At 49.0% G+C, this 10,801-nt stretch overlaps 1 protein-coding gene across 5 annotated transcripts in view; it reads left to right on the top strand.

Moving 5' to 3' along the window:
* Nucleotides 1-9,759: 9,759 nt before the first annotated feature.
* CFI (complement factor I) overlaps nt 9,760-10,801 on the top strand; it is a 34,105-nt gene continuing 33,063 nt past the window's right edge. For 3 of the 5 annotated variants that reach the window (XM_019521966.1, XM_019521965.1, XM_019521963.1), the window contains exon 1: nt 9,760-10,207. In XM_019521966.1, the coding sequence (XP_019377511.1) occupies nt 10,148-10,207 (60 nt within the window). In that variant the 5' untranslated portion in view covers nt 9,760-10,147. The remainder of the gene's footprint in view (nt 10,208-10,801) is intronic. The other 2 variants (XM_019521967.1, XM_019521964.1) reach the window with 1 other exon arrangement.

Genomic DNA, 10,801 nt, shown 5'->3' with positions numbered 1-10,801 from the left:
CCCCCCGTCCCCCAGCAGGCTTAGTTTAAAGCCTGGTGGAGGTCAGCCAGTCTGGTTGAGAAGAGCTCCTCCTTAGTGTAGAGAGGTGGAGGCCATCTCTTCCCAGCAGCTCGCTGCATCTCGTGCCAAAGAGCAGGCTGTGGTCATAGAAGCCAAAGCCTTCCCGATGACACCAGCGCCGCAGTCTTTGGTTAACTACCTGGATCCTCCTCTCCTCAGCCTGTAGGCCGAGACTGGGAGGATCGATGAGAACACCACCTGTGCCCCCAGACCCTTTAGCCCCACTCCCAAATCCCTGTAGTGCCTCATGACCCAGCTGGGAGCGCTCCAAGCCATGTCATTGGTGCCCACATGAATAAGGAGCATGGGATAGTGGTCTGTGGGCTGGAGGAGCTTAGGGATCTTCTCCGCAATGTCTTCGATGCGGGCCCCTAGGAAGTAGCAGGCTTCCCGGGATAAGGGGTCAGGGTGGCAGATTATCCCCTCAGTCCCCCTCAGGATGGAGTCTCCCACAACAAACACTTTGTGTTTTGTCTTAGGGAGAGCAGGGGCGGTAGCTGCAGTTGAGCCTGTGTTGCCTGCGGGAGCTGGCAACTCAGCAGGCTGTGCTGGGGCTACAAGAGTTTCATGCCTGTTGCTAAGCTCCGGTGGGGCAGAGGCCTTGGTGCGGCGGGCCTTAGGGCCCTTGACTGGACAAAATGGGAGGTCCCCGAGTCCTCCCTTGTCCTGGAGGGAGACCGTGGTCTACCCTCTGGCTCCCAGGGGAGAAGGGCCTGGCAGTAGGAGTCTATCTCCTGCTCACAGTCCCTGATGGCGCGCAGTCTCTGGACTGTGGCCTGGAGCTCCTCCAACTGGCACACCAGAGACCCCAAAAGAGAGCCAGTCCCACAAGGGGAGGTAGCCATACTCCCGGGCCCCAGAACCTGAAAAAGGGATATGCAGCCCCCACAGCCGAGACCAAGGGGCTCCATTTGCGTGGAGCCCGGAACCATGTTATAATATATATTATATACATTTATTATATATATAAAAGTATAATAGTTGAGAAAATGCTGAAGGAAATGGCGTCAGGCTCTTCCTCTTCTTCCTCTTCTCTTCCTGCTCTGGGAGCAGCATGCAGCTAGTAATGGAATGGGAGCTAAAAATCAGAGTTCACATCATTGGCACAGTAAAAAGCAGATCTCAGGGCCTTGATCTTGCACCAGACCTGGGTCCAGTCACAATTGTTCTCTCACGCCTGTGTGGCTTTTGCAGTAGCGACATAAACAGGCTTATTCCTCCTACTTTCCAGCTGGTCTATGATCTTTTGCTCCAACCATTAAGTCGAATAAGTCCTGCAGTTCTTCCCAGGTCCAGCTGGGTCCATGGGCGTTGGAGGTATCAGCCTCCTGCTCCATCGCCTCTATTCTGCTGGCCTTGGCTTTAAGACATGGCGAAGCAGTTCATGGTCAACAGCAAGTGATTCACAGAAGGCGTAATTTGGGGGTCGGCTTTATACACATGCTGTCCCTGCATGAGGATCTTGGAAAATTCCAAAGATTGTGAAGTCATCACCTGTGTCTTATAACACCCAAAGGTAATGAAGGAACCCATTTACCAAGAAACACATGGTGATGGGCTTGAGCATGAGCTCCATAAGGTTGCAAAAATCGATCACGCCTGCCTGCTTGTGCACAGTGAAGGCCATTTTGTTATTGCTGAATAAAACAATTTTATGACAGAAGCACAGTCTGTTTTTGCTGACCTCACAGAAGTATTCAGCTGCCTGGTCCTATGTTAATAGGAGAGGACTAGGCAAAATCTTATGAATGATCAGCAGTGGCTGGAGATGTTCTAAATGACCAGGGAGACATTTTATCATATTGTCTCAACGCTGGGGACACCAATTGTGAGGCAGAAAGCTAACAGGCATCAGGACATCCTGCCAGACAAAAGAGTGGCAATGGCCATTGTGAAACTGGCCACGCCGTCCAGCCTCCACTACATCGCGAACCAGTTTGGCGTGGCTCCCTGCATGGCTGGGGTGGCAACACGAGAGGTATGCCAGCTGCTGCAGGATATCGCTGAAAACAAATTTATTTGCCTGGGAAAGCTGCAGGAAGTCATAGATGGCTTCAGTGAAAAGAGGTTTCCTAACTGCGTGGGGGCTTTAGACAGCACTCACATCCCAATGCAGTCCTCTTTGGGGAGGGGGAGGTCTTTCACAAACAGGAAAGAATTTGTCTTCATGATCCTGCAAGCTGTGGTGGACCACCGGGGATGGTTCATGGACATTTTTACAGGGTAGACTGGCAGCGTGCGTGATACATGTGTGTTCAGAAACTCCCTGCTCCCTGGCCTTGTGGAGAAAAGACATTTTGCACCCAGAGTCTCCAAGACAGCGAATACTGCTTACCTACTAAAGCTCTGGCTCACCAGCTTCATAGTGTGATTGAGTGGGGGGGCATATTCCCCATGGAAACTGTTCCAAGCCCTGGCAGCTTGGGAATGCTGGGAAATGTAGTCCTAAAAAGCCAGGAAAGTAAGAGCTCACCACCACCATCAGTCGCAATCACCAAACAACTGGGGCAGCAACACCCACCCACTACTCTCAACCCCATACATTTCTGATATCATATCAGTTATATAGGTGTTTTTTAAATCATATATATAAATTCTCATTACTTTGTAACATGGTGGGAAGGGATGGGAGGGGATGATTCACACACCTGGTTTTCAGGATCACCATGGGGTCACCTACTGGGAGACTGGTCTGAGCCTGGGCAGGTGCAAGTGACATGGTTTTGGGGTGATGATGCCCAGGTGCAGGGGTGGGGAGGGAACTTAGCAGGAGACTCCCGGTGGGGGGCAGGAAGCGGGGACTGTGGAGGCTGGTTTACATGTGCCTCCTGCTGTAATTCTTTAGGAAAGACATTACTGGGTGGTAGATTGGTATTTGCCTCTCGCTGCTGGAATCTACAGAGAATGACACAAGGGACTTAATGCGCTCAAAAGAGCATGATGTGCAAAGACAAATGTGACATACCAAAATAACCCTGGGTTAAAATTTTAAAGTCATGGTAAATTAACAAGGATCAAGTGCCATGGCATGTACAAGTGCCTCCTGAAGCACCTTAGATTAGGACAGTATCCCTACTTTCACACAAACCATTACACACAGGAATCTGAGGACACCAGCCCAGCAAATGCAGCACTTAAAGCAGTAGTTTCAAAAAATGTTGGATCACTGTCAGCCTTCAGAATGTCTCCTGGGCCACTATATGCCTTTATTATCAAACTTTTCATTGAAAGCACTATAAAAGTTCATGGGACCCAGTGTGATCTTCAAACCACAATTTAAAACTTAAAGCAAAGCTCTCAGAGACAAATGAAATAAATCTTTAGTAACAAGTTTGATGTATATATGAAACCTGGACTTCTATCCCTACCCCCACAGAAGTTGCATCCTCATATTATCATGTTTTTAAAAATGTGTTTTCTTCCATTGTTGCTAAGTGAAATGACCTTAGTGAAAAAGCCTGTGTGTGAAGGCCCCAATGCTGCTGGGGTGGACCAGCCTCTTGCTGGCCAGTGGCTGTTCTGTGAAGTCTCAGGGTTCAGCTTCAGCCAGTGAACATAGTTGCCATGCAACACTTTTTTGCCTAGTGGTGGTTTTCATCTGCCCTTGGATGACTAAAGAAAAAAATACCTCTGTGATCTCTTAGCTTTGGCACTTTGTCACTTACATCCTTAAACGGAATAATTGAAGAGCTAGTTTTGCATTTAAGGTGGCAGCATTGTGCTGAGCTGTTGACCTGTTAGCAGCTGATATGATCTCAGTTGAATCCTGTAGTGCTTCTGTGGTGAGAATAGTTGCCTTCCAAGCTTCCCCCCAGCCCTGCTCATGCCCCTTGACTTCCACACAAAGCCCTGGCCTCCCAGCTCTGCTGCACCTTGCCCCCACCCAAAGCCCCTGCCCCCAGCCCAGGCTCTGTGGCTATCAGCAGCTACCCAGAACCTGGGCCAGCTGCAAACAGCTGCTGCCTCCGCACCCTGGCCCCAGCCCCAGCTGCCTCCCAGCCTCCCAGCCTCAGCCCTGGGCTCCGGGGAGACAGCAGATACCAGTGATGCTCCCCACTGTGCTGCCCTTGCCACTGCTTCTGCAAAGCAGCGTGTGGAACCTGGCATGGCAGGACACAGCAGGGAGCACAGAAAGCTGCCTGCTGCCCCGAGCTCCCCACTGCCCTGGCCACATTTCCCCTGCAGGTGGGGGCAACAGCAAGGGGCACAACCCTGCATGCTGCCCACACTGCTTCCTTGCACACAGGGGAAGTGTGACCCAAGCAACACGGAGCTTGGAGAAGCAGCCAGCTCCCAGCCCTGCTGCTGTCTCCTGGGCCCTCCAGAGCATGTGTGACCCATAGCGGCAGCACACAGGGGCTGCACAGGGAAGCTGCCTGCTGCTGCAAGCTCCACGATGCTCCGGTCACACTTCTCCTACGTGCAAGGGAGCAGTTTGGGCTGCACACAGGGTTGTGCCCCTTGCTATTGCCCCTGCCTGCAGGGGAAGTGTGGCCAGGGCAGCAGGGAGCTTGGAGCAGCAGGCCACTTTCTGCACTACCCCCCCCACCTCCACCACCCCCCCTGTGCCCTGCTGTGCCGGGTTCCACACACTGCTTTGCAGAAGCGGTGGCAAAGGCAGCACAGCGGGGAGCATGCCTCCCAGCCCCAGCTGCCTCCCAGGGGCCGGGGCCGGGGAGGCAGCAGCTGTTTGCAGCAGGGCTTCCATCCTTCCAGCCAGCTGCTGGGAGCAGCTCAGGCTCCATGGCTATCAGCAGCTACCCAGAAGCTGGGCTGGCTGCAGCCAGGAGGCTACAAACAGCTGCTGTCCTCCCGCCTGGCCCTGGCCCCAGCCCCTGCCCCAGCTCTGGGAAGGCAGCAGGTGCTGGCACTGCGCCCACTGGGGCCAGAGCAGGGAGGCAGCAGCTGTTTGCAGCCTCCTGGCTGTAGCCGGCCCAGGCTCTGGGGTAGCTGCTCCCAGCAGTCCTTGCAGCCTCCCAGCCATGCTTGGCACACATGCCGGGGGTTGCCAACCCTTGGTTTATACCCTGCAGTACTGTAGTCAAATTGATGTTGCCACTTGCTGAAGGGCCTTTGTTGTAGAAATCACTAATTAAACTACTGCTGTTTTTGACAGGCCAATTGTTTGGGTGGTGGGGAAGGAAGCATACAAAAAATAGTTAATGTTTGTTTGAAAAAGCTTAAGTGTTGATCTGCTGGTTTCATATGTTTGGCTCCTTTTCTTCCTCTGCTGTTTTAAGATATTTTGTAACCAAATTGGCTTACACAAGCTGGAAGGTCTTCAGATGATTTGTATTGTAAAGAAGACCTTCTGGCTTGTGTAAGCCAACATTGAGACATTTCTCAATTTTTTTTAGTATTCAAGATGACTGAGAAACAAGTCAGTGACAAATATGTGTAGATAACCTATATTTTTATTTCCCATATATTAAATGTTTGTTAACTGAGTATTAAAACATAATTACTCTATTTAAAGTACTACATATTTTGAAGACAACATATAACAAAACCCAGGAAATTTCAAATTGAGTCTTATGTTCTGACCTTAGCCTGTAATATGGGTAGTACCTGAAATAAATTAAGAGATGAGGTTGGCATATTGAGGAGCCATCCTTGTGCCCATAACTGTGCCCATGGTTTGGAAGAAGTGATGATTGTTGAACATGAAGGTGTTATGGGTGAGGGTGAAGTGGATATGCCAACCTCTTCATAAGCCACCTAGAGAAAAAAATTCTAGAAAACTGCACCATCAAACCTGTACTATACCTGCATTACATAAAACAATATTTTTATCATCTGGACTCACTTATTGACCACAGGATTAATAACAACTATCACTCCTAAATCAAACTTTTTCTGGAATAACTAACATCAGCTTTCTAGATACCATAATCCACATTCAGGATTCATAGATTCATAGATTGTAGAGTCGGAAGGGACCACAAAGGATCATCATGTCTGACCCCCTGCCCCTGGCAGGAAAGAGGACCGAGGTCAGATGACCCCAGCCAGGTGTCTATCAAGCCTCCTCTTGAAGACCTCCAAGTTAGGTGATAGTACCACCTCTCTTGGAAACCCATTCCAGATTCTGGCCACCCTTACTGTAAAAAACTTCTTCCTAATGTCTAACCTGAATCTACTCTCTACTAGTTTGCACCCATTATTCCTACTTACTCCTAGGGGTGCTCTGGTAAATAGCTCATCTCCAATTCCCTGTTGTCCTCCCTTGATAAACGTATAGGCAGCTACAAGGTCTCCCCTCAGAGGTCTCTTGTGAAGGCTGAAGAGACTCAGATCCCCCAGCCTCCCCTCATAGGGTCTTTCATGGAGGCTACTAATCATGTGAGTGGCCCTCCTCTGAACCCCCTCCAGATTCTCCGTGTCCCTCTTGAAGTGCAGTACTCAAAACTGGACACAGTACTCCAACTGCGGCCTGACCAATGCTGCATAGAGGGGGAGCATCACCTCCCTCAAACTGTTGGTCATGCAACTGCTAATGCATGACAAGGTGCAATTGGCCTTGTTGATGTCAACTATGACTCCAAGATCCCTCTTAGCCACTGAGGAGGTCATCCCCCAACCTCTAGGTGTGCTGGGGATTCCTCCTCCTTATGTGGAGTACCTTGCATTTATCTTGGTTGAATTGCATGCTATTTCATTCTGCCCATTGATCCAACCTGTCCAGATAGGCCTGTATCTTCTCCCTGCCCTCCAGTGTGTTAACTTTGCCCCATAACTTGGTATCATCAGCAAACTTGGAGAGGGTGCTCTCCGCACCATTGTCCAAATCGCTGATGAAGATATTAAATAACACCAGTCCAAGGACCGAACCCTGCCTACCTCCTTCCAGGCCAAGAACAACCTGTCTACCACCACTCTCTGGGTGCAGTTCCTAAGCCAGTTGGCCACCCACCTGACTCTGTAAGCATCCACTCCACAGCCTGCTAGCTTCCCTATGAGAATAGGATGTGAAACTGTGTCAAAGGTCTTCTTAAAGTCCAGGTAGATGACATCAGCCTCAGCTCCTGTGTCAAGGTATTATGTGACCTGGTCATAAAAGGCTATGAGGTTTGTTAGGCAGGATCTACCTGTAATGAACCCATGCTGGTTTCTTTTCAGCATCATTTCCCCTGCTGGGCCTTCACAAATGCACTCTTTGATGATTTTTTCCAGTATTTTCCCAAGTAGAGGTAAGACTGACTGGCCTAAAGTTACCCGGCTCATCCGTTCTCCCCTTCTTAAAAATGGACAGCACATCGTAGGATGGCACCCTACAAACCCCATATACAAAAAACCATGCTTATGTCCACAAGACTGCTGATCATCCTAAGCACACCAAAACAGCTGTAATCTAGTCAGGCACTCGGATACCACCGGACCTGCCTGAGAAGAATACCCACCTGGCCAACTTAAAATCTTCCTTTATACAACAAGGACACTTTAAGAGAAATAGATTTGAAAGAGATTTGAAAAGTAGATTTGAAAGAGCAATCCAGATACCACACAGTAATCTGCTATAATACAAAAAGAAACCCTGCTGTGACTGCACATCTCTGGTGGTCCTTACCACCCCACACTGGAACTGATCAGAAGAATCATCATTGATCAAACTACAGCTTATACTCAACAAACGTCAGACCTTCCTTGAGGGAAGAATTCCCAACCCTTCAGCTTCTGGCTTTCAAATACTCCCCTAACCTTACCCACTTCATCATTAGATGCAAATTCTGCCCCTATCCAACAAACATCAAGTGGGACACGAGCTTGCCTTAGCAGCCAATGCTTAACAAGTCAACTCATCTCCACTGCTACTATAACCAGCAGCTCCCAATCAAGGCCCCCGTGGTAAAGGGCAGGTGCTGCACAGCCAGGGCAGGACATAAGACAGAGCCACGAGTGGGTCATCTGGGGGGTGCATTGAGGGCGGGGAAGCTGGTTCCCACCACTGCACACACCCTGGGAGGCCATGGAGACATTTCCCTTGGATCTTCACCTGGGGCAAGGGTGGACTGCCACTGCAGCCCGCAGTCTGCCCTGCCCCGCATGCACATCTGGGGTCACACACCCTTGTGCCCTCCTGGGGTGCATGCAGCGGCTGGAGCTGCCAGCTCCCCAGCACCCTCCGGATGAGCCACTTGTGGCTCCATCCTGTACTCTGCCCTGGCTAGACAGTGCCTGCCCCTGCCTCAGCCTACTCCCTCCCTCAACATGGGGGCCTATGGGAGTGGGGCTATGGAGGGGCAGGCTGCAGCCACTCCAGAATTTGCCATAGCCCCCCCCAACACCCCCTCCCAGTGCCACCACCAGGAAGAGCCTGATGCTGCTCCAGCCCCAACCCACAGCAGCAGCCCATCGCACCCCGCCCCTCATGCAGATCCAGGGGGACATGCCCCCCCATGCCTTCCTGAGGTGCAGATAGTGGTGGGAGCCACCCCCCCATAAGTCTCGGTCTGGTGTCCTGCCCTGGCTGAGCAGCCCTTGCCCCTCCCCTAGCCCCACTCCCTCCCCCATGCCCCTTCCCCCACAACAGATTTGTGAGGGGAAGCCCCATGGCCCCAGTGGGGGGGGGGGCAGAGATGAGTAGCCCCAGTGAAGGGGTGGCCCCAGTGAGGGGGCAGTATGGAGCCCCAGTGAAGGGGAGCAGTGGCAGATGTAGAGCCCTAATGAGGGGGTGGCCCCAGTGAGGGGTGGAGATGAGGAACCCCAGTGAAGGGGGGAAAACCAGAGGACTGAGAGCCCAGTATGTTTATATATAGAGAGAGAGACAGTTGCCCCAGGAAGCGGCCAGGGCAAGCTTAGACCTGGTCGGGTAATTGGCTGGCCACTACTGCAGTGAGGGTTGTGGGAGAAGCCCAAAAGATGGTACGTCTGCCACACAAGGTATGAGCTAGCTAAAGCCTACGGCCTAAGGGGCCTACTCCAAGAGGGAGCAAGGCAGTATAAGTTGTCGATGCGTGAAAGAGACCCTGTGAGAGAGGGTGGAGTGTGAGAGGCCTTAGTGAGAGGAGGGAGGTATGAATGTGAGTGTCTAAGGCCCGACAACGAGGCCTAAGCTTGGTCCGGCTGTAGGCCGGGAGCACTGTAACATCTGGATGCCATCTGCGAGGCTTGGACTGTGGTGTAGGGGAGGAACAGAGCCTCAGATAGCGCCCCCTGGCATCGGGGCAAGAATGGGCAGCCTCCTGCCTTAACATCCTAATTAATTAACAAGGTGTGGCAGACGAGTCAGGTGTGTGGTGTGCCCAAAGGCAAGTGGGTAAACTAGCACTGTGGCCACAATCATGTTTTCTTCATCTCTGTGCATGCCATCACCAGAAAGCCCCTATTCATAACAGAGAATTTTTATGTTGCTTGACTTCAGCACATCTGAAGTCATAACTTTAGTTTTCTGTGAGCCTGTCAGCACCACACTATGTAGGATATTTTTTCGTTTTGCGTGCAAAAGCAATAGTGTTATTTCTGGCTTTTTGGAATCTGAAGTGATTTATGTTGGTTATTTTTTTCTTTTCATTAAAAAAATGTTCCTGCAACTTGACTCTCCCTTAGTAGAGAGCACAATGTTGTTTGTACTACTTGCCAAAGCATTGAGCAATGTACCAAACGTAATCTTGAATGATGACCATCTAGGTTGTTGAAAAGTGATGCATGGTACTTCCTGGTATTACTTCTTCTAGCTGTTGTGAAGAAATGTATTCTGTTCCAGAATTACTTAGAGACACATACATGAAGCCAACTAAGAACTAGGGTAGAATTTCCTGAGAATTTCTAGGGTAGTCTTAGCAAAAATCAGTGACGTTTAGAGCTTGGAAAAGTAAATTCCTAATGGGATTTTCCCCTTAATAATTTACTTTAAAGACTTTACTTTTGTTATCTTGTCTTGTTACCGTAAGACCAGATAAACTGAGACAGTATACTCACAACATGCTTAGATTTATCAGTCAATGTGAGGGTTCTTGCACTCTGTTTCTAAACAAACTTTTAAATATTTTACTAAAGGTTAAAAATTAAACACAGACAAATATCTGTGGTTAAAAACAATCCTAGCCAGAGAAATTCATCTAAAAAGGAAGGATTAAAACTCTTCATCATGAAAGTATTGCTGCTCTTAGGTTTTTCATGTGTCTTCTTTTGTACTTACGGAGGAAAGGTAAGAATTTCATTTATTTTAAATGAAACAATATTTTTTTCTTAAATACTAACTGGGAAAAACAGATGATTTTTAAATTTCCTTTAATGGTACTGATATAATTATTCCAACCTTGAATATCTGAATCTTGATGTATATTTTTCTTTCCTTTATTTATTCTAGTTGGGTATTATGTCAGCGGGCCAAATCTGTATGGAGTTTCACATGGGTTCAGGGTTACTCCTAACTTGATTCAGTTGCAGGAATAGGGCCCCAGGTAGTCAAATTCTTCTGTTTATTCTCAGGTTATACTCAGGCAAAACTTCCAGTGAAATATGAGAATTAAGCCTGAATAAGGACAATAGGATCTGTCTCATTGTTTTAATTCTATCACGATATAATTCAATTAATTGAATAAGTATTGACCCATGAATAACAGGACAAATTTGATACGATTACACAACAGGGTAAAGTTTCTATGTGAAATCCTGTTTCCACTCAAATCTGGAACAAAGCACTCATTATTTCAGCAGATCAGGATTTCACTGTAGTACTTTAGACTTGAATTATATTGATTTAACAAGCCCGTTCAAGAATGCCAAGCCAAATCTGGGG

The sequence above is a fragment of the Gavialis gangeticus genome, unplaced genomic scaffold (assembly GCF_001723915.1).
Source record: "Gavialis gangeticus isolate Ggan-Ray unplaced genomic scaffold, GavGan_comp1, whole genome shotgun sequence".
Classification (NCBI taxonomy): Eukaryota; Metazoa; Chordata; order Crocodylia; family Gavialidae; genus Gavialis; species Gavialis gangeticus.
Note: the sequence above shows the minus strand (reverse complement) of the source record. Positions and strands in the feature narration are given on the sequence as shown.